General features: G+C 42.1%; 2 protein-coding genes across 4 annotated transcripts in view; both read left to right on the top strand.

Annotated features, from left to right (window-relative positions):
• ZNF451 (zinc finger protein 451) overlaps positions 1–10,927 on the top strand; it is a 36,212-nt gene extending 25,285 nt beyond the window's left edge. For all 3 annotated transcript variants that reach the window (XM_031504424.2, XM_021551281.3, XM_021551282.3), the window contains exons 14-15: positions 5,895–5,969; positions 7,978–10,927. In XM_031504424.2, coding sequence (XP_031360284.1) covers positions 5,895–5,969; positions 7,978–8,033 — 131 coding nt within the window. In that variant the 3' untranslated portion in view covers positions 8,034–10,927. The remainder of the gene's footprint in view (positions 1–5,894; positions 5,970–7,977) is intronic.
• Positions 10,928–15,520: 4,593 nt separating this feature from the next.
• Positions 15,521–23,379, top strand: BAG2 (BAG cochaperone 2). Its single transcript, XM_021551112.2, has 3 exons — positions 15,521–15,777; positions 21,476–21,585; positions 22,546–23,379. Exons 1-3 carry the CDS (start codon positions 15,614–15,616, stop codon positions 22,944–22,946), a joined length of 675 nt encoding a protein of 224 aa, XP_021406787.1. The 5' UTR covers positions 15,521–15,613; the 3' UTR covers positions 22,947–23,379.
• Positions 23,380–23,386: the final 7 nt, after the last annotated feature.

Below are 23,386 nucleotides of genomic sequence, written 5' to 3'. Positions count from 1 at the left end.
GACAAGAGCTTCATGTATATTAACTGAGTGGTTTGGGAAGGGCAGAAAAGAGTTTTCAATGTCTTCCTTTATAAAAAAAAAATTGTAGTGTGCAGAAAGCTATTATTCCATTGTCTATGTCTTGATGATATCCTGTGTGTTGAAAGTACACTTATAATAAGTGCTGGACAATGTTGAGGGCAAAGTTGATAGTAAGTTCTGGTCATCATATCCACCTGGACACTGACAGGAATGGCTTAGCTTTTTGGTTGACAAGTTATTTTTGTGTAAGTGGATGTCTTTAGCTTAACTGTATTTCTTCCAATTATGTTCAAATGAGATCCTTCAGTGACTGAGCTCTTATGTAAAACAGACTCATTTAAATAATAAGAACAAATTTTTGAAAGTATTTCTTGTCCTTTCTTTTGAAGAGCCAGTCTGTCTCATGAGCCTGTCAGAGTCAGTGGTATACTGCATGTAGTGTTGTCTGCCAAACAGCCACCATACCTCTTTCACTGACCATAAAGTACATTTCACTGGGCACAAATGGAGTTGCCAACCTACATCTACCTGCTACTCTTGGCTGAAGTGTTTAAGTACTACCAAATGCAGCTTCTGTGAGAGTTTTTACATTTGGAAGAACAGGATTCTGGTTCATTTTAATGAATGCTCCCAAGCTTCCTAGCTCCAACTATGCCCAAAACCTTTAGTTTTACCTACAGCCAAAAAATAATTTAAGAGGACAGAAAAATAAGTCTATAGAAAAAACATTGAGAATAGCTGCTTTACTTCTCCATGATGAAGAATTTTATGGGTAAACATCTGTGTGTAGTCCAGTTTGAGGTCCAGTGTTAATCCTACATCTGCCCTGTCTCTGTTTTTCCAAACCTTTAGTTAACACAGATTGCAAATCACAGCCTCCAGCCTCCACTTTCCTGAATGTGAAGGGCACGAGCATCTGCAGAGTGATGCACCATGAATGAATTATAGTTTCTCTAGTAATATATTCCTTTATTGTAGCAGCCACAGCTTATTGCAGTAGAGAGTGCTAAGAAAGGCACCCTTCAGTTGTAACCTTGTGTTTGCTGCAGCAGGAAGTTACTACTGGGTTTGGTATGTCAGTGGCATCTCTTGTATGTGTATGCCTTAGGGAGAAGGCGATGTACTGAGACCTAAGATAATGAGTCTGAACAATAATTGTAAGCAAGTGGATGAACTGGGAAGACTTCACCACTGAGATTGTACAAAAAAAATTCTTGAGGTTTAGCTTAAATCTGGCTTTGAATTTGAGAGAGGAGTCTAAGGTAAAGGTTAGACGAAAGCCTGAGTGACTATCATTATATTGGCCTCAGTTTCCAAGAAATGCATTTGGAGGAGAGTGGCAGCTTGAGAGCTTTTATTTTTATTTGTCCTAAATTTGAATGAGCAACTGTAGTCAGAGATACATAGAGCAAAGCTTGCTTTGCATGGAGGAAGAGAGGTGGTAACCCTCAGCAGGGAGTAGCTGTACAGATTATATTAATATGAAGAGAGATTAGAGCAGTAAGTATTGGGAAGAGTATGTGAGAAGGATCTTCCAGGGGCATGTGAAAAAAAAGAATGAAAGAAAATATTCTAGAAGCTAAGGAAAGTATTTTAAAAGGCAGCATGGCTACACATACCTTTAAAAGGCATACATGGTTAACAGAGGTAAGGGTGGCGTACTGATCTAAAGATTTTGGCTAAGAAATTCCTGGGATCCTGACTGAGTTAACAAATGGTATTGATAAGGTAGCTCCAGACAGCAGCTGTAAAAGGAGAAGGGTCAGTGGTTGGAGAGATAGTGTGATGTGAATGCCACTGTACATTGGAATGGGAAAGGGGCATATGAGATTGGGAGTTACTGAAAAGATGAAGAGAAGGAGTGTTTTAGGTGGGAAGTGGAGGAATGTTTTAGGAGGGTGGTGAAGGTGAGACTGTATAGTAGACAAGAGCTGTGTTGTGTGGTAAGGGAACAAGAGGAAGGCTGGGAAGGGTAATTGAGTCTCTGGTGGCAAACCTGATGGAAATGATGAAAGGGTTGGTGGTGACTGGGGAGGTTGCAAAAGAAGATTATTAGGGGGATATAGAAGAAGATGTAGTGGGGGGATATTACCCTGAGCTGTGTGGGCAGCTAATCCAAATTCAAGCTGTGGTGCTTTGGTGGCAGGACAGTGGGTGGCGCTTACATTCTGTGAAAGTTACTGGTCTCTCCCCAGAACACGTTTCTGAGTGACACGAAATGTCAAAAAAATCACTCTGAGTTCTATATTCATCCAGAGTTTGCATTCCTCATTCTTCCAGCAGGAATATATCAGTATGTGAGGACAATAGTGAGCAGTAGGATTTCTTTTGAAAGAACAGGTACAATCAGAAGTTCTTACCTGATGTGTATTTGACAAAATGTACTATAGAATAGTACAAGAGATCTTAAGATCTCTTGCCTCTGAAACTGGGCAGCTGCTTTTCTTCTGACACCAAAGGAGTTGAGAGCTATAGCATGTGCTGAGCATTTTAACAAGAGGGACAGGACATGCCTGGTTTCTCATATTAAATATTCTTCATTAAAAGATGCCAGCAGTATCAGGAGCATATGCTGAAGGAGTGTGGGCTGGATGAGAAAACTGAGGTGGAGTGAAAACTGGCTGAACAGCCTGACCTGGAACGTGGAGATCAGTGGCATGGGGGTCAGGAGTCAGCTGTGTCCTAGTACAGGGGCTGATCCTTTTTTAACGTCTGTTAATGACCTAGATGATGGGGCAGAGTATACCTACAGCAAGTGTGTTGATGAGACAAAACTAGGAGTGGCAGTTCATACACCACAGGAGGTGGAGGAGCCTTGGCAGAGGAGAAGTGGGCTGACAGTGAATCTCATGAAGTTCAGCAAAGGGTAGTGCAGAGTTCTGCATCTGGGGAGAAACAGCATCAGTATATGCTGACCAGGAATCAACCAGCTGGGAAATGGCTTTGTAGGGAAGAACCTGGTGGTCCTGGTGGACACCAAGTTGACTATGAGCTAATGTGTGCTCTGGTGGCTAAGAGGTCCAGCAGTACCCTGGGCTGCATTAGGAATATTGTTCCCAGGAGGTTGAGGAAGGTGATCCTTTCACTTTATTCAGTAAGGTCTTATCTAATAAGTTTAGAGCATCCCTCTACATTGTTTTTCCAGTAGGACTCAAAAACTATCTGGACAGAATCCTGGGTAGTAGATTATTCTGATTGAGCTAGGAGGGAGAACAATATGACTTCCAGAGGTCACTTCCAATCTCCACCATTCTATGGCATTGCCTAGGCCAGTCTGATGTCCTTTTATGATGGAGCAATTGCAATGCTTGACAAAGGGAGGCTGTGATGTCATCTGCCTGGACTTCTGTAAGGTCTTGACACCATCCTACATCCTTATCTCAAAATTGGAGAGCTGTAGATTTGATGGGTGGACTTAACTGGTGGATAAGGAATTGGCTGGATGGACATAGCCAGAGAGCTGTGGTCAGTGGCTCCATGTCAAAGTGGAGGCTGGTGACAGATGGTGACCCCCAGGGCTCTGTCTTGAGACCAGTGCTCTTCAGTCTTTTTAGTAGTGACACAGATAGTGGAATTGAGGGCACCCTCTGCAAGTTTGTAGATGACATGAAGCTGAGCAGTGCAGTCAGCACACCTGAAGAATGGGATGTCATCCAGGAAGACTTTGACAAACTTGAGGAGTGGGCCCATGAGAACCTCATGGAGTTCAACAAGGCCAAGTGCAAGGTGCTGCACCTGGGTGGGGATAATTCCAGACATGAGTACAGCCAGGGAGAAGAGCTGCATGCGAACAGACCAGTGGGGAAAGACTTTGGGGTCTCATGGATGAAAAGCTGGGCAGGAGCCAACAGTGTGCAGTCACAGCCCAGAAGGCCAACAGCATCCTGGGCTGCATCAAAAGAGGAGTGGCCAGCAGGTCATGGGAGGGGATTCTGCCCCTCTCCTCTGCCCTCATGAGACCCCACAAGGAGTGCCATGTCCAGTTCTGGGGTCCTCAGTACAAGAAGGACATTGATCTGTTTGAATGGGTCCAGAGGAGGCCACAAAGATGATTGGAGAGCTGGAAAGAAAGGCTGAGAGTGTTGTAGTTGTTCAGTTGGAGAAAAGGCTCTGAGGAGACCACATTGTGACCTTCCGGTATTTAAAGGGGCCTTATAATAAAGAAGGACTTTTTACATGGGCAGATAGTGACAAGACAAGGAGAAATGATTTAGTGCTAAAAGATTTGCATTAGATGGCAGGAAGAAATTATTTACTCTGAGGGTAGTGAGGCATTTGACCAGTTGGCCAGAAAAGCTGTGGATGCCCCATCCCTGGAAATGTTTTTAAGTCATGTGTACTAAACCAAGAATTGAGTGAGGGAGTGATTACTTCAACTGTTCCACCTCTAACAGGTATAAAACTTTTTAGAGCGGTCTGACGTGTCTTCCAGGCTGGAAGATTAAAAGCATAGTTAATAAGGGAGAAGCCACTTGCAAAAAGTCTTTCCTTTGCACTTTTTCCTCCCTTTCATTAGTAATTGTAGTGATTGCTTTGGGGGATGAGGGGGTGTGGATTTTTCTTTCCTTTGCTTTGGAAAATGATGTAAAAATTAGAATCTCTTCTGCTCAGAAATAGTGGTAACTCCAAAAAGAATTCACAGTCAGTCTGCCAAGTGAGTGGAGAAATACCATTTTAACTATCTATTTCTGGCATATTTTTGGACTGCTGATCACCGTTTAACACCAGCTGTTGGAATTTTTATTCCTAGAATTGGGAAAGTCAGCAAGGTCTGCTCAAACAGGTTGTGTGTCAGAGGTTTGAAAACAAATTTTGGAAGCATACCTGACAATTTGAATAGCTAAGCTGAGTAATTCAAAATGGCAGAAGTCACACAGTCAGTAAGTTAGATGGCCATATCAGAAAGTTCTTTGCTGGTTAATGTAATCAGTAATACATTGATGTATTAATAAATGTGATGACTTTAAGGGACTGCTTCTGCTGGTGTGACTGCAGGAGACCTTTTTGACTGCTAATACTGTAAGACCTCCTTACAGAGACCATCTCCCAAAATAGCAATAGCCTGTAGCAGAGCATGAATGCATAATGTGACTCATTGGCTTGGCTTTTAACCTGTACTTTTCTGTGCCTCTGTTTAATGGGGGGAAAACCAACCAACAAAAAACTAAACCACCCAACCAAACAAACCCCACACTACTTCAGGTGCATTAAACACTTCAAAATAAAGTCATCCTTCTGGAGCTGGAAACCAGCCTGTGAAGAGTGTTATTAAGAAAGGGAAAAGTTGTGGAGTTTCGGCTGGGTTGAGTTGTGATAAATTATAAGTCTATCAGCCTTCTGCTTACATGAGACTTGAACAGCAGCATCTGCTGAATTGCACTGCTCAATTGAGTTTTAGTATTCCCTTCTTCAAATGCAGTATTTGGACAATAAAACACAGCTGTAGTCACATGTAGGCAGAGACATGCTAAAGCACTCCTTCCCATAATTAAATCCTTGATACATTTTATAGAAAGTAAGTAATTGATGATAGAAAGTGAGTAATTTTTAATAACTGAATATTAAAAAAAAACACAAATGCAGCAGACACTGTAGCTTCTGCACCTATTAATTCTTGTAACTGCTTTAACATAATAAAAAATTGAAGCAATCTGCCTCTAAATTGTAGAGAGAAGGGGAAGGAGGTAGCTGAAAAATAAATGTCTCTTGAGTTGCTGTCTTAAACTACCACTGTAATGTACTTTTATCTTGATTTTTTTAGATCATAACAAGTGCACTCTTTGAATCAGTTGTTACAGTAAGAGAAATGCAAGAGAGTCTGTTAATACCTTTATTAGAAGCAATGTGTAATTTATTTCATTTGTGCATTTAAGGGTCAGATAGTGAAGAGGATGAAGATATGAAAGAAACAGTGAAGCAGAGCTTAGAAGAAACAAAGAAACAGGAAGGTCTGTCATTTTTTTCTTTTCTGTGTTCAATAGCAGTATTAATTATGGAAGATAGAGAAACTAAACTTGCAATCAGTTTTACAGTAAGTGACCTGTTAGGAATACTCTCTAAACTATGCTGGGCAGTCTTGAGTAGTGAAGAATGCTATGATGAGTTATAAAAAAAAAAATTCCTAATCTGAAAAGTATGCCAGCAAACTAAAAATCTATTTCATTGGACACCACAGGGAGCCAATCAGGACTTGACTGAGTTCACTTTGTACCAGTTTAATATGACTGTGTTCTCCCAGAGCAGAGCTATTGACTAAATAGTTGAACTCCTGAATAAATAATTCAAGTTTAGATATAATTTCACAATAAAGCGTTCTGTTCTCCAGTAAGAGCTGTAGAGTTATGGTCAAGGTTGAACCAGGATCACATCTGTCCATTCACGTCATATCTTACATTATTTGAAATGGTTTTCATCCTTTTGCTGTTGAGTTTTCTGGTGGTGTTCAATGTAGTCATACATTTTTGGTGACAGACCACAGTGTACTTTGAAAATAATTTATTGTTGAAAGACTTGATTCTGCCCTTCCACTAAATGGAAATAAACTAAAAAAAACCACAAAAAAGTTGTACAAGCTCAGTGATAAAACTGACTACTGAATCTTATGTTCCCAGAATTTATTCAGTTGTAAGTTTACTAGCTGTTACTAAACACTGTTGTTAAATGTCCAGCATTCATCTCCAGCACTGAAAGTTTGGTGCATTCAGGCCCCCCTAATACTGAGATAGCAGTGCCCTTTGGTGCATGCAGGAGGTCCCACTTGTGATGCTGCAGTGCAGAGGCATCTGTGAAGTGCAGAGGCACTTAATGAAGCAGCCTGGCTTCAGATGAGTCACAGCTTGGACCTTATTTTGTATTTTTGCACAGGCTTAGTGGCTAAATAGCATATTTTAATGCAAGCAGTTGTCTGCAAATGGTTTTCTGTCTTTTTTTTGGTTTCGTTTGTTTCTGTGAGCATGTAGTATTTTTCTTTAAGCAGCTCTCTTTTATCAGTAGTTCTGGATATTACAGATGCATGAGAGAGCAGTCAGTGATTTGATCTCTGTTCCAAATCTCATCCTCGCATACAACAGCTCAACAATTATTAAAGTTTTAAAATTCTATTTCCTTTTTCATAAGAATAGACAAGATTTTTCTTTTTAATAGGATATGCTTGTGTCCTCCTAAAGCAGAAGATTAATAATTCATGAATGACAGTGTGTCTGAAAGCTGCTTTAATTTTTCCAGCTGTTATTGATATTAATATTTGCTGTATATACAAACCTTGTCAAATTTATGGCATTTGATCACTAGCACCAAACAATTAGTGCCCAAAACAACCTCAATGTAATGCAAAAGCAGAGTTTCTTTTTTGAGTATTATGAAAGCTGTTTGAGATTGTTAAGAAGTCAGATGGGTGCAGTGCAATTTTCCTCCCCACCATGAAAACTGTTACAGCCCTGATCTAGACTATTCTTACTGCTGAGAATTACTTTTTATCTTCTTCTCTGGACTGCCTAGTAAGAGTGACAACACTGGTGCCAAGTCAGAATGTAGGTATGGGCATATCTCTGGGTAAGGAACTGGAATGAAAATACTGAAACCTCTCTGCTTGTCATGCGTCTGTGGTTTTTTGTTTTAATGTGATTTATTTTTTTTTGTGCATACATATGGGATTTTATCTTGCTATTAGTTTGACCAGTAAATACATAGTTGCAATTATGGTCTTAAACTAATCATTGGGCTGCTCCTGATTAATACAGTGAAAAGTTGTAAAGGTGCTTTCCACATTTTATAGTGTTGAAAAGATAGCATAAAACAAGGAGAGAAAATATTATCTGTTTCTTGGGTTTTTTTTGTAGTCTACTGACTTTGTCCACAGAAGTAAGTTCATGCTTTATGTAGTAATATTAAGGTCGTTGTGTTTATGGCTAGTTATCAATAGCAGTTTGACATTACAATCTTTTTTTATTTATGCAGAACTGCAAGATGTAGAACTGCAAGAAGCTATCAAAAGGAGCCTTGAGGAAATGTAAATGAAGATACTTCAGTACACTAACACCATGCCGTCAGAACTGCTCACAAAAATGGAAGCTTGTTCCATCTATTTACAAGGGTTCAGAAATGCCACTTTTGAAATGTCTGTAATTGTTAGATTAATCATCTGATGTCCTCTGTCATACTGGAGTTTATTCATATTCATTGCAATGTGTTATGTTTGATAAAAATAAAATTTTAAGCCTTTTCATATTTGTTTCTAAGAGATGATGACTAAGTCTCTCCAATTTAGCTATTTGAAATTGTTGCCTAATTAGTAGGCTGGTCTTACTAGGTGTTTTGGGGTTCCTGGTTGTTCAGGTTTCTTTTCTTAAATTGGTTCTTGTATTTAATTTTTCTGTCACAAAATGTCATTGTCTTTATTTACTTTTTGATATGGTCTTTGCAACAGATAAAAATAGTAAACTCCAGTTGTCTCAGATTTTCCTGGCTAATCTTGTTATAAAGAGAAGCTTAGATCCCAGGGTTGTTGAACATATGGCCTAACTCTTGCCTGTGGCCAGTTTTACTTCATAGGCCATAATTTTGTCTCTGTCCTGTTTGTTATAAATGTCCGAATCAGAACCACAGGCTGCACAGTTAGTTTACCAGCTTTGTTTTTATAAATGTGTTTGTTTTTTCAATACTGGTAGAGTATTTGGATTTGATGGCTTAAAGTTTGATGACTTCATTGCCTCTCCCTTACCTGAAGCAGAAACTTTTAAAGGGAAGAGAATCTAAATAAAATTCCTAGTTTCTGTTTGGAATACATGTGAGAAGATTTAAACTGTAATATTTCTGTATATTATGGTCTTTGCTCTCTTCTGTTCATGAAGAGGTGGCATTGGATAAATGAATGTAAATGTGCTAATTATTTTTGTACTGTCCTTACTTTAAGTGAAATTATTTGTGTTTAAAATTATCTGTCATCTTTCTCAGTTTTGTTTAAAAATACCTATGCAAACTGTCCAGCTTTACCAGCCTTTTATCCTTCAGTTAATGATTGCTGTCAATCAGTAAGAAATCTCAGTGTAATAAAATGCCAGCCTAATTCTTTATGATTCACTCACCCTGCGAGTTTGCTTCTACCTGCTGTATCCTTAAATATTCATTATGCAAGTAGATACTTTTTGTGGAGAATATGGTGTAGGGAGGGCTGGCTTTTTCTCACTATTCCAAAGAATCAGCATAACTACAGCTGTTTGTCATCATGGTTAGAAAAGCTGGGAGACTGACACTGGTGTATTTCTAATGATTACTCTGATATAATTGCTATCTCCAAGCAAGTAGAATAAAGGAAGACTCTACTGAGCTATCTAATGCTCATTAGCAATCATACAGCTTGAAAAAACTGTTTAAATGCCAGAAAATTGTTTGAGCACTTACAGTGCATTTGTGTGTGACTCCCAAGTGTTACAGGGTGAACACAACCTCTTAGCGGTTTTCCCTTGTGCCTGTTGCTTGTTTTCCTACTGCCAGTCTTGGATTAATTGTACTTCTGATAAAATTCAGGTGTGTGGTTCACACTGCTCCTGAGAGAGCCCGATTTTGAGTTGTCTTTAGCTACATAATTTACTGCTGTATTTAGCTTAAATCAGTTGCAGAATTTTCCCACCTTTTTCCCAAGTGCTTCTGTTACAGAGTGGAATGAAACAGAAAACAATTTTCATCCTCAAAAGCATCTCCATCTAACTTACAGAAGCTTTTGATCCTGAAGTTTCAGATTCCTTTCACATGAAAATATGTTTCTGAGAAAGTCTGAGAAAGTTCTTTGGCTCCACAGTGTTTAAAACCTGGATAGATCTCCAGAGTCTGCTGTGTTAGAATTTGATTATGTGCTTTATTTTTCATAATATTTTATTCTGATAGGCCATGACTTAATTGGTTGCATTAAAAAAAAGTCCTGTGTGCACACATATTCTGTGTACTCGAAGCTCCATGTATTAAACACATTGTATTGGCCTTGTCATCTGCTTACCAAAACAAGTGGCAAATCCCCAACCATTGCTGCATTGGCTTTTATAAAACAACTAAACAGAGTTCTAGTTTCTCTATTATTTTTATAACAGTAGTCTTCAGAATTAGCAATGTCTTGAAACTTGGCCTCATTTTGAAGAAAATTTTGGTCTCTTTGATGTTCTCCCTTAACTCAGATTTTTCTTTGTGAAATTTTCTGCCATCATAGGCTTGTCATACTTCTGTTTCCAGAAGAACTGAGAAAATTGGATTCTTAAAACACTGCATGTACAGGCATGTGACTTGTTACTCACCAGCATCTTGTGGCTGAACACCTTCAACTGAAAAAGTTGTCTTGTAAATGTGTTTCAGAATTCAGTGGTTTGGTCTGGTGAGTCTTGTTTAACTGGCTGAAATTTCTGAGCTTTGTCCTTCATGTGCTGAGAAATCTGCCTGTGTTTACAAGCACAACCTGTCTGTTAAAAGGGACTTGCCCAGTACATTTGTACTAGAAATTATTTCTCCTGCCCTTTTCAAGAACGTTTGCTTTTGTGGTGATGTTTGAGTTCATCCTTTGTTAGCCTGAAATAATTCAGTAGTGCTTCTTTGTATTTATCTTTAATGAGGAAAAAAGTCTAATCTCTACATGACTACCCCCAGCTGTTCATACCAGTGCTCTAATTTCTGTGTGGCACATGTGTTAAGTTTTACAGAAATGAAATTGTGACAACTTGAGATTGGTGTAAAGCTCTTAATTGTTTGGTGCTCTGTGTGCCACATTCTTATGAAACAAAATCCCTTTTTGGTCATATTCAGATACAAGGTGAGACACCAAATAAGCCAGTGTAACTGTTACTAAAGTCACTGGAGCACTGAAGTGTTGTATCTGCCTGGTTACTTCTGTTACTTAATAATATTAAAAAGAGAGATTAGCAGACTCTTAAGATACTTACCTTGAATGTATGTTTTGGGTGTTGGGTTAATTTTCTTGGCTCTTCAAGGAATACAGAAATGACCACCACTGCTCCTGTAGTGGTCATGGAATGCAAACCTTTATGAAATCTTTACCAAATATAGTGAAGTTTATAGAGGTATGAAGTTGCGCCATCATCTTTCTTAAAAGGAAAGTGTTCTATCATCTGCTTGCAGTGTCCTGGCTATGTTTACAGAGACTGCTGTAAATTGGAAAGAGGTGAGGAGGATGAATGATTAATTGTTTCAAAATTAATTCTGAAAAATTGACTTACATTAGCACGAATATACTTTCTGGCAATTCTTTCCAGCTAAGCAGCTTTAGAAAAGTCTGCATCTGCATTTTTCTTTGGTACTTCTAAACCCCTTGAAGTTTCCTGTAGAAATTCTTAGTTCAAGGGGTTTGGTGCTCAGTAGTAACAATCTGGGTCAAATAATATGGCCTGAGATAATTCTAAAAGTGGATGTAAACAAGTCAGAAAATTTATGGCAGATGGCAAGAACATGCCAAGTGTGTACTTGAACAGCAAAGCTCTGCATGCATAGAAATTTAATGTAAAGTTCCTTTTGTAAATCTGCAAATTGGCTTTCACTGGCTGCAACATCCTAATTTCTGGTGGCCCTTCCCTTTGCTTTTCAGCTCAGAGCTCCACTGTCAATAGACTGAGCATCTGCAGCTGTACAGAATGCACTGCCTCATTTAATCGTCGACTGCTCAAGTGAGAATGAATTGCTGCATGCCCCAAAATGGTCATAGCAGCTCTCAGATTGCCCCTGAGACAGAGGACTTAATTCAGACTTCTAACCAGCCTGGGACCTCAGGGCTTGCCTACACAGTAAAAACTGCAGCATGTAGAGGCAAACCCAGGCTAGTTTTAATAGCATTGGTAAGAGCAGCAGTAGAGACACAGCAGCACAGGTTCAGCAGGTGTGAAGTGAGGGGGCAGCCTACTGTGATAGCAGATGTGTTTTGATGGAAAACAGCCTGAAAAGTCAGGTTGGCCCATCTTTATTGCTATTGTTGCAGTGCCGGAGAGGCTGCAGGCTGGTTTTGGTTGGCTGGCCTGAGCCATGGATGCATCCTTCAGCCATGTCTGGGAACTGCTGCTTCCAGCAGAATACCTGCTCACAAGGAAGGTTCTTAACCACCAAATTGTTTGGGTTGGAAGAAACCTTAAAATCATCTAGTTCCAGCCTGCTGTGGAGAGGGACACCTCCCAGTAGACCAGTTTGGTCAGAGCCTCTTTCATCCTGGCCTTGAACACTTTCAGGAATGAAGCATCCACAGCTTCTCTGGACAACCTGTTCCCGTGCCTCGCCACCCTCACAGAAGAGAATTTCATCCTAGTATCTAACGTAAACTTCCCCTCTTTCAGCTTGAAAATACTAAATTCCTGTAGATGAAGACAGGAAAATAATCCTGCATGGCATTTCTTGGGTGTGGACTTTCTCTTTGATCCTCTTCCATGACAGCTCATGTGTAAGTATTAGGGTATGTGACAAGGCATATACCAGGATTTGAAATAAGGCAAAGCTGGAACTAAGGTGCTGTTTAGTAGTGTTACAGTTTGCAGTGCTTTTGGTGTAGGTCATCTCCCTCGCTCTGGGACTTTTACATCAGATGTCTGAGACCTGGAAAAGTTGCTCTTTCTGCTGTCTCAAGGGACTTTGTGCATGTGAATGAGACTTCTGTTCATTGCTCTATTTTGTAATCAGCACCCATTCTTTACAATGCTGTAGTTTAAACAAGAGACAGCCAATGTTTTCACTGTTGTGATGGGAATGCAGGAACAATGGGATACCCACTCTCTTCTTATGTTTTTGCTGGTGCCCATAGTGAGAGCAGGTCTGTGCAGTCCTTCACATGACCACAGATGTGCAGACATGGGAGGAGACAGGGATGTAGCATGGCTTCACCAGCAGCCCTGAACATGCTTCACCAGTGATGGCAAGGAGGAGAATTAAATCCTACCTTTTGTCCTTAAAATTCCTCCAACTCAGCTGTGAATCACATTCCTTCCTGCAGGGATGCACTCCAATCTTTCTAGACCAACCAGTTATTATTTTGGAAAATTGATGCCAATTGTCCCTTTACATACCTCAGCAAAAATAGAGGGGGTGGGGGCAACTTACTCTAGAGAGCAGGAAAAGCTGTTTTCAAGGTCCTTCCAAGCCTCTGAAAGGGAAAATATCCCAGTTTTTACAGGCAGTAATTTCAAGACTTGTCCTGGAAGACTATTTTTACTTTTAAATTTGCATTTTGTTTCCAAAGTTTTGCTATTCCTCCTTCTTGTGTAATGTCCTTTTGTTGTTAAAGAGGGTAAGTAACGTGTGATACATTTGGACACTTAGAGCTGTTCTGCGCCTCTGATTCAGCTGTTGTGACTTCTACCTGTGTGGAATTAAACCCCTACTTACGTGTGGAGGAAAAAAGTGTTCAGAGCTGCTCAGCTACTTTGATTTCTGCTTTTTAAACCCAATCTAATTGAAGCTTAATAAATTGGCATGGGATGAATAGAAGGATCCTAGGAAATAAATGGTAGCAAACTATGTGTCATGGCTACAAATGGGTTCTGTTTGGGGTGGGAAATGGTTTTTAATTATCTTCTATAGAGACTGTAGAGAGATGGATGGAACAATTGTTCAAATGAAGCTATTTCCATGAGCTCACAGGCAACGAGCCTTGCTTATCCAACCATGTAAAACAAAGAAAACTCAGGCAATTAATTTAACGAGAGTACTCAGGACATGATATCATTCTGAATGGATGAGCCTGAGAAAACAGCTATTTTGAATCACAGCAGGATAAGCATACAAAACAGTGTCCCTGTGCAACAAAATCCCCCTTAGCTGGGTGCCAAGAATTGGTCTGTTAGAGCCATGGGGTATTTGCCCAAACCTCGTCTTTTGGGATAAGCAAATTCCTTTTTAAATACTCACAGTAGTGGTAACTAAAACTTATGTGTGACTTGAATTGCTGGTGCTTGTGAGAAAGAAGGAACCGTTTCATACAGGCAAATTAAATACGTTCCTGGGACAAGTCATTACTAGATGTAGATCAACTACCTTGGCTACCATTAAATAGATATATCTTTTCTCTCTGGCATAGAAAGAGAATACAAACCACTTTTATTTCCAGTAAGCTTTTTTTTGTAGAATCTTACAATAACAGCTGGTGAAACAGCTGCTTTTCTGCAAGTAGTAGGGGGCTCTTGCAGTTGGCAGGAGAAAGATGCACTATAAGTAGCAGTATAGCAGTATCCAAAATACCTTTTTTTTTTTGTTGTTGTTGTTTTTTTTTTAGGAATTTTGTTTAGGTTCTGCTTGCACTAAGGGCTGTCTCTGGTTTGACTTCTCTCTCATGTCAAGCTTCTGGATTTTTAAAGCCCTTTATTTTTCCTCCTCCCTTTTTTTGCACTTTCCACTGTTTTCAGTTTTGTAGTTTACTGTTTAATTAGCCTTAAATAAAAATAACCTTTGGGTAGTTGTGGGTTTCTTGTTTTCTTTAATGAAAGAGCAAACCAATGAACCAGCCACACAGACCAGTTCTGGAACACAAAGCCTCATACCAATAGCTCCCATCTCCCTCACAAAGCTAATACAGATATCGAAAGCATCACTTTTCCTCCCTTCCCGGCTGGTCCAGGTTTTGTTGCTTTTGCCACAAAGGGGAGTGGAGACTGGAGCAGGACAGCCCAGGCCTGTGCCCCAGGCGGTGCCAGCGAGGAGCAGGGCAGCAGAGGCTGCCGTGTGTCGGCCAGGGGCCGGAGCGCTGCGCGGCAGGTGCGGTGACACTGCGGTGACACTGCAGTAACCCTGCGGTGATACTGCGGTGACCGTGCGGTGACCCTGCGGTGACACCGCAGTAACCCTGCGGTGACACTGCGGTGACCCTGCGGTGACACTGCGGTGACCCTGCGGTGACCCTGCGGTGCCGGGCACTGCCGGGCACTGCCGGGCACGCTCGGCTGCGCGGCCTCAGCCCCGGGCGCGGCCCCGCCGGCCCCGTGGCTGTGTGCGAGGGGGCAGAGGCGGGAGACAGGGAGCTCCTGGGGCAGCGAACCCAGCCAGGGGGCTGGAGAATCTCTCGTGCCAGGAATGCCCGAGGGAGCTGGGTCTGTTCAGCCTCGAGAAGGGGTGACTGAGAGGGGCCCTCATCAATGTGACTGCGTACCCAAAGGACGGGTGTCAAGAAGACGGAGCAGCCTCTTCTCCGTGGTGCCAAGTGATAGGACAAGAGACGTGGGCAGAAACTGATGCACGGGAAGGGAAGTTCCACCTGAATAGGAACAACTTGTTTACTGTCGAGGCGATCGAGCAGCACAGATTGCCCAGAGAGGTTGTGGAGTGTCCCTCGCTCGAGAGGGGGCAGGGGCCGGCCCGGCTGACCCAGCGCGGTCCCTCCAGCCCGGCCCGCCCGGCGGTTCCGCTGCCCCGGGGCGGGGCGGGGCGGGGCGGGGCGGCCCCGCCGCGCTGCGTGAGGCGCTGCCCGCGGGCCCGGCGCGGGGGCGGGGTGGCCGCGGGGCCGGCGGCGGGGCGGCTCCTTCTTTGGCCATGAGCGAGGTGCCGGCATTCGGCCGCCGCCGCCGCCTGCGGGACGCGGGGAGGGAGCGGCCGCGGCGAGGCTCCGCCGGCGGCAGCGGCGGGTGGGATGGCCCAGGCCCGGATCAGCGCCAAGGCCAGCGAGGGGGCGCCGCAGCAGCCGCAGCCGCAGCAGCAGTCGGGCGGGCAGCTCCGGGGCCGCTTCTACCGCTCCACCTCCATGGCCGACCGCTCCAGCCGCCTGCTCGAGAACCTGGACCAGCTGGAGCTCAGGTGGGGCCCGGCCGGGCGCTGGGGGGCCGGGAGCCGCTGGCCCTCCCCCGGCTGGGGGGCGGTGCGAGGCTTCTGGAGGGGACCCGGGGGAAAAGGCTCTCCTTCATGGGGGACAAAGTTTAAAAATGGGAGCTACTGCTCAAAGGTGAGTTAGCGTGGCCTGGCAATACACGAAAATAGGAATAGCTATAAGAATGTATGAAAGTGGACGTTTTTCAGAGAAAGCGCGAAGGGCTGTTTGGGATTTGTTAACCCTTCAGGGCGCGGGGAGCCTTTAGACGGGGCTGCGCTCTGGAGCTGTGACACGGCGGGGACGAGCCCGCGCTGCATCCTGACTGCCGTCCCACCCTGTCCCCCTGTCCCGCACCTGCGGGCAGGTGTTTTATAGGGAGATGCAGGAAATCCGAGGATAAAACATGGTGTCATTCAGGCTCTCGGAGACTTTGGCAAGCCTTTAAGCTGCAGTGCTGTATGCTGGCGTGTGAGGCTTCTTGTCTTCCAAACCTCCCTTCGCACTTACTGGTTCAGCTGTGGATGTTCTTGTAGTGTTTGTGTCTGCCTCCTCTCTGAGGTGTATTAAAAAGTGTCACTATAAAATGTGAACAGCATTGCATTCTGCAGCTGAGGCGTGTTTTTCCAAAGTTATTGTAAATACTATGTGAATTTCATAATTGTGCCAAGACACGTCCTAACTTTTTCTGCTACTTGACGTTCCCTAAATAATACCATTTTACTTTTTTCCCAGTTTGGCTTCATGAGAGATGATACCTTGCCTTTAATCATCTTCCCTGTCCTCTCAGCTCTGCTAAATTACATAGTGTCCTTTCTGAGGTGGATGGATGTGCAGAATGCCACTGATTCACCTCCTCTGGTACTGTTTCAACACACCCTTTCCTTCATTACAGCTGCATATTGATCAGCAGCTTTCATAGAGCCACCCAGAATGTTTCTAGGACTTTCCTGTAATTAAAAGAGCTCTGTGGGATGCAGGAGTTTTATTTCCCCTTTCTGCCTGCATTACTTTGCATTATTCAGGAGTGGACTCGATGTGCTGTTATATTAGCCTTTCACTTAGCTTGATTAAATCTCCTTGAAGTCCTTTGCAGACTTCTCTGAATTTGACTAAACAAAATCACTGTCTGCAAACAAGTCTCACTGCTTACATCCAGGTCTAGGCGTATGATGAATATATAATCAAAAAATTAGCATGAGAATATGCAAAAATGTGTTTTAGATTTGCTGAGTGACTCTGAAACAAAGCAGACAGTTTGGTTAGCCAGCAATTAAACCCTCAATTAAACTTCCCAGTTTGCTGTGGTTCTTTCAGACAGCCATAATTCTAAATGTGGAATAGTAATGAGAAAAAAAAAAAAGTCTAATTTGATAAAAGTCACTCAAGTCTTACAGTTTTTTCCTATTCACAACTAATCAACATGCTTCATTTCAAATTTATTTGAATGACAGGAGGAAAAACTTCCAAACTTTCTCCTTTTCCAGCTTGTTTGGTTTTGCTATAGACCCTCAAGATGTTGCTTGTTAATACAACCAGTGAAAATTTGTCAAACTGAACTACAGCCTTTAATTAAAACCCTCAACAATCCTCAGTTCTCAAGTTGCTTAAGGTCAGCTGAACTCTGAAGCAAGCCTCATCCCTCTGGAAGTCACAGGATCACAGAATGGTTTGGGTTAGGAGGGACCTTAAAGGTCCCCTAGTTCCAACCTCCTGACATGGGCAGGGGCACCTTTCAGTAGACCAGGTGGCTCAAAGCCACATCCGGCCTGGCTTTCAACACCTCCAAGTGTCCACAACCTCTCTGGGAAACCTGTTCCAGTGTCTCACCATCCTCATAGTGAAGAATTTCTTCCTAATACCTAATCTAAGTCTACCTTCCTTCAGTTTAAAGGCATTGTAAACTGCTCCAGTTTGAACAGCCTTCCTTTTCCTCCCTTTCTTTCCACTGTGAGAGCTCATTTTCCAACAGTAATGGGGTATTTTTGTACCTCCCTGATAGGTGTTTGCTGAGTGCATTTCTTCTGTATGGAAAGTGAGCAGGGAAGGGGAGTTAATTTGGGAGGGAGTGCCCGAGGCAGAGGTGGTGAGCCGGGCAGGTGGCACGTTTGCCCCTTGTAAGGGCTTGGACCTTCGTGTGGCTGTGACTGCCAAGATATCTCAGGAGCAGCTGGAAGCCAGACCAGAAGCTCTGTTTATGAGTCACTGCGTTCTGTTGGTTGTGTAAAGTGAAAACACAGTTTTAGGTGTGATGATACACGAGGTAAGTAAGATTCTTACTGGGTATTTTTTATCTTCATTTTTTGTACTTCTTGTCTTGTTGTTTGGATCAACCCTGTTCCGCCACCATTCATTTCAGTGTTCACAGGACGGCTTACCTGGGAGTGGACACTCAGCTGAAGAAGCTGAGGATGCCAGGATGAAACCCCCTGTTTTGTCTTCTTCCAGTGTGCCTGATTAGCTCTATTTCAGGAAAAAAAGCTGCTCCATTCTCGGATGTTTCTTATTTCCTTTGAAAGCTTATCTGGACCTCCAGCACGTGGGTTTTAATAGTGGGCTGTTTAAGTCAGTCATTAGTTTAAAGGACACAGTTATTGCAGCTGTCCTAAGAAAGCAGGTGTCAAGTTTCTCATCTGGAAACAAAAGCACAGCCTGGTCCACCTGTTTCTCAGGGGAATGCTCTGCTCATGTAAATGGTATGTAGCAAAAAAAGGCATTGCTCAGATAATTGCTCACAAACAGGGAAAATCAGAAGTAAGGAATGTGTTTTTCAGTGTTAGGTAATAGATGGAATATTTATTTGATGTTCAAAGCAACAAATACAATCCAAGTAAAAATATGATTGGAGGTTTTAATCTCTGAGGAAAAAAGACCATACTGCTGCTTCAAAATAATTGATAACTAGGCATAATATGCCTAGTTATCAATTATAAATAAATACGAGTATTTTGTGTTCTTTTTTATTCACCTTTTATTCTTTGGTTGGTTTTTTTGAGACTTGGATTGTGTTTCCATGCCTTCCCACATCAGTCACCTCTGTTAGAGGTTTAAATCTTCCCAACTGTTTTTTTTTTTTACACCCCCCCCCCCCCCCCCCCCCCAACAAGAAAAGGAAAGATTTACAGAAACCTGTGAAGTTAAGAAACCATTCATTTTAGGAAAGAAGTTATGAGAACTGACTGCATGGTATGATCCTGACACATTATTTTCCTGAAGTTAGTGTAACTGGTTTCCATTTTTTTTTTTCATAGGTTTTGGGTTTTTTTTTCCCCACTAGAGCACTGTTCTGAAATGACCCTGTCCCATTGTTGTTTGGCACTCTATATTGCAGTTTAGGAAATGGTAAAAATAATTCTGAAGAAGCATTTTTTGCAAATAAAATAATTCTTAAGATTTGGTTATATTACCTCTAGTAAATTAATGTCAATCAAAGCTCTAGTTGGTGAACTGTGTTTTTCTTTTTTTGCAGTACACATTACTTCTGAAAATTTGGCTTTTAGGTCCTACCTCACATACCAAGCTGGCCTTTGGAAGCAGTGATATTTTAGGCATCTCTTTAGAATTGTACCAATTCAGGATACATCTCTGCAATGCAGCTTTTCCACATTCTTCTTAGAACCCAGAAAAGCTGTTGGAAGTCATGGACTGATCTATCTACTGAAGACAGAACTTCAGTTTTTATGTCAGTACAATGATATACAAAATCTGATTTTAAAAAACTATCAAAATTAAAAGTCTGCACTTCAGAACTTTAATTTACAACTTTCCAGCAACTAGTTTTTATAAAAAGGCATGGCAAGGCATTTTGAAAGTATTACTAGACTTTCTAAATTATAGAGACATCTGAAGTATGAAATGACTCCACCTGCCTCATTGCTCTTACTAACCAGTCCAAAATAATAATTAAAAGTATTTGCTCTTGGATTTGCATTGCATTAACTTTTCCCACTCCTCCTCAGAAAAAACATTAAAGGCAAGACCTGAAGCCTGTGCTTTCAGTGATTAAATTAGGCTAAATATTTTGTAAAACAGAATCATATCGTGAGCAGGCTGCATGTGAAGAGTGACTATATCCTCAAATGCTCCTGTTCCTCTGCTTTCACCCTCTTTTCTCTTACTGCTGTTTCCCTGAAATTACCTGCCTTCAGCCAGCCTGTGAGGGAGCAGCAGCTCTGTTTCTGTCCCAGGAGATGTGCCCTCATCTGCAGAGACAGCAACGAGCCACTGCTGTCTCAGGGCAGTGCCCAGAAATGTTGAAGAGTGTAGAGCACCTAAGAGATTAACAATGTTTTGATTTGTTTCCCCTTTTCTGGCCAGGTTTCATAAACATTTCAGGAGAGATGGATGGATTCTCGTGATGCAGCTAGACCTCCCAAGCTGTGCATTGCAAGCATCTCAAACCATCAGCCAGGTTCACATGATACTCTTGCTTTTCTGTGCGTCCTGTGAATGCAGAGTTGATGGTTTTGGTGCAACTCTTGTAGCCAGTTCCAGCTTGGAAAGTCTTCTGCAAGATCCTCAATTCTCAAAGAAAAGCCAAGGGAGTGGGACATTTCCCTTTTTGTATCAGGTCAAGTAAAGTGTTGCATTAGAGTTCTCCAGTGTTCTTTTCCATTATTCAGCTGAATGCAAAAGCCCCCTCTTTAGAACTGTGGTGAGGTATAAGATATGAGTTAAGAAACTGGACTCAGATTTCTCATGCAGCAGTTTCACATTGCCCATGGTGAGCTGAGTCTGCATTTTATGCCACAAGGAGGGCAGGCTGTGGGCACAGAACAACACCTTACCAAGACCCAGTAGTTACAGGGACAGCAGTCTCTGATGGACTTTCCCCTTGTCCTCACTGCATTACATGTGAGTTTCAGCACAGTAACGGGACTGGAGTTGGGGTCTGGTTTCAGGAGGGACTCAGTTTCATGCTTCCTTGCAAGCCCAGAAATAAGAGCTGCTCCCACAGAAGCTTCCTCCCTGTGTGAGTCACAGTGAGCATCATTCCATGGAAAGCACCACTGAAAATGGGAGCAGGCAGTCCAGGATCTTCTCCCAGTGACCAAGGCACACCACTTGTGTCAGGGAAACCCTTGTCATGTTAATAAAAGTGTGAGCTTTGTCCCACTCACAGGGTTTTCTCCTTTGTGAAAGGGGTGGTTTGGCACATTGCAGTTTTCAGAAGCGTTTATTGCTTTGCAGGTGGATTCTATGGGTTTTGCTGGCCTGGTGATCACACAGGGAGCCAGGGCCCACTGCTGCCTCCATCCCTGCAGCTGCCACCCTCACTGCCAAGTTCTCTGATGGGGACTCAGTCCCTTTCTCTCCTAGTTAGGCAGCTGACAATAATTGCCAGTTGGCTACAGGACTTCTTCTATGGGGCTGTAGTACCATCAGGCTCTCCATATCCATATAACCACAGAGTAGGATAGAACAGCACTGTCAGTAAAATTAAAGATTTAAGTCTGATTGAATTGTTGTTGTTTCTGTTTGCCCCTCCATTTGTTTGTTTAATTATACTGAGTCTTGAAAAGTGAAGTTAAGATAGAGAAGGTACTGAAGTCAGAGTCTGTCTCATGGATAACTAAGAACTGACTGTACTCACTCTAAGCTGAAGTTTAAAATAAGAGTTCTTTGCAGCTGTATAGGTGAACAGCTATTTTATTATTTAAACATTTTGTTTGGTTCAACCATGTACAGGGTAGAGGCTTTCCGTGATGCAGCATCTGCTATGGAGCAAGAGAAAGAAATTCTGCTTGAAATGATCCACAATATACAGAACAGCCAGGATATGAGGCACATCAGTGAAGGTGAGAAGCTGCTGTCCTGTACCCTCCAACTGACCCAAAGCCTAATCAGCCCACCATTTAGGGAGCAACTCTGTGAGCAGCTCTCTGCTGCTGGTAAAGGTGCAGCATTGGAGCCAGCTGAGGTTGTTGAAGTGTCGCTCATTATCTTGAGATCTCCTCTTCACTAAATCCATGCTGTTTAGGTGGATGGAGTACCATGAACGTCACTACTGTGTATGTGAAAGCCTACACTCAGTTCATGGATACATTTTCAAAATCAAGATTAACATTGCTCTCCTGCGGAAGAGACATTGATGATGATGATGATGATGATAACAGAGTTGAAAATGATTTTGACTACTGGACAGGCATGAGTGCTACAAAGTGTACAGTCTGCAAGAACCGGATGATTAAGATCATTGTCGTAGTTGTGTGATTCATGTCTTTAAATATATTCCCTAAACCTGATTATTAGGTGCTTTTAATTGCTAGTTTATTGGCCCTTGAAGAGCCTATGTTTCATACTTTTGAAAATCAGCTATGCTTTCAGAAAACCAGTTTTTTCATGGCCTCTTATTATATCTAGTTCTCTCTTTATGGCCTTCTGGGGTATTGTCTAAATCTCTCCCTCAGAATGGCAGAGAAGTTCTTAATGACCCAGTTCTGTTACTGAATGTTTCCTCATAATATTGTATGTTTTGCTTTGAAGTGACACAGCAAGCATTGTGTCAGCAGTGGAAAAACATTGCTTACATTTTAGTAGAATTTAATGCCTCATTTCAAATCATACTGTATGAAATAAGTATGACTTGGGCAAATGTAAAAAGTTTATTTCTGCCTTCTGGAAATCTTGTTGATTCTCACTTACTTTAAAAAAATTGGTTTATTGCTAAGTTATAGCAGTTTGAGTGTCTTGATGATGCTACTTGCACAGGAAAGTATTTGCCTGTAACCAAGAATATTTTTTTGTTTTGAATTGAGGTGAGAGAGAAGAACTTAATTTGACTGCTAATCGCCTGATGGGCCGAACCCTCACTGTGGAGGTTTCCGTGGAAACCATCCGTAACGCGCAGCAGCAGGAATCCCTTCTGCACGCCACCAAGATGATTGATGAGATCGTCAATAAACTCCTTGATGATTTGGAAGACGCCAAAATGCGTTTAATGTCACTTTACGGTGCGTGCACGTCCGATGTGCCAGCCGGACCCATCGATCAGAAATTTCAGTCTGTGGTCATCGGATGTGCCATTGAGGATCAGAAGAAAATCAAAAGGCGCCTAGAGACTCTGCTGAGAAACTTGGAAAATTCTGAAAAGTCCATCACATTGCTGGAGCATCAGAAATCATCTGTTCGGCAGTCTTGCAACAGCAAACAGGATTAACGTATCCTCCTGGCTACTTCTGGCAAACCACAGGATGAGCAAGTGCCCATAAAAAGCACACAGTAGCCAAGAAAAGAATTCTCTGTACGAGCAAACACGTATATACACATCCACATGCACCAAAGTATCTTTGATTGCGAGGTGCAGGCATTTAATGGGTTTTGGTAGCATTGGCATTTTCTTCTGGCAGTAAGGAATGCTATCAGTTCTTCTGTAGAGTCGATACTGCTCTATTGCAAATTGTAATTGTGCTTCTGCTGAACTGACAGAAACTGAAAATCTAGCCTTTCCTCCATTCTCCTGGGTTTTTTAAACTAAAGTTGTTTTGTTCTATCATGAGATTTCAGCTTTCCTCTCCTGTATATGTAGTGTGTGAACCAGACTTTTGGGGACAAAAGACAAATTATGGAAATAAATCAAAATAATTAATGAACTGTTTA

The sequence above is a fragment of the Lonchura striata genome, chromosome 3, assembly GCF_046129695.1.
Source record: "Lonchura striata isolate bLonStr1 chromosome 3, bLonStr1.mat, whole genome shotgun sequence".
NCBI classification, from domain to species: domain Eukaryota; kingdom Metazoa; phylum Chordata; class Aves; order Passeriformes; family Estrildidae; genus Lonchura; species Lonchura striata.
The sequence above is the reverse complement of the archived record's forward strand: the minus strand, read 5'-3'. Positions and strand labels throughout refer to the sequence as shown.

Coding starts and splice junctions, on each gene's coding strand:
- BAG2 (XM_021551112.2), top strand. CDS start 15,614: ATGGCCCAGGCCCGGATCAGCGCCAAGGCCAGCGAGGGGGCGCCGCAG. Junction 15,778..21,475: donor CTGGACCAGCTGGAGCTCAG/GTGGGGCCCGGC, acceptor AACCATGTACAG/GGTAGAGGCTTTCCGTGATG. Junction 21,586..22,545: donor TATGAGGCACATCAGTGAAG/GTGAGAAGCTGC, acceptor TTTTGAATTGAG/GTGAGAGAGAAGAACTTAAT.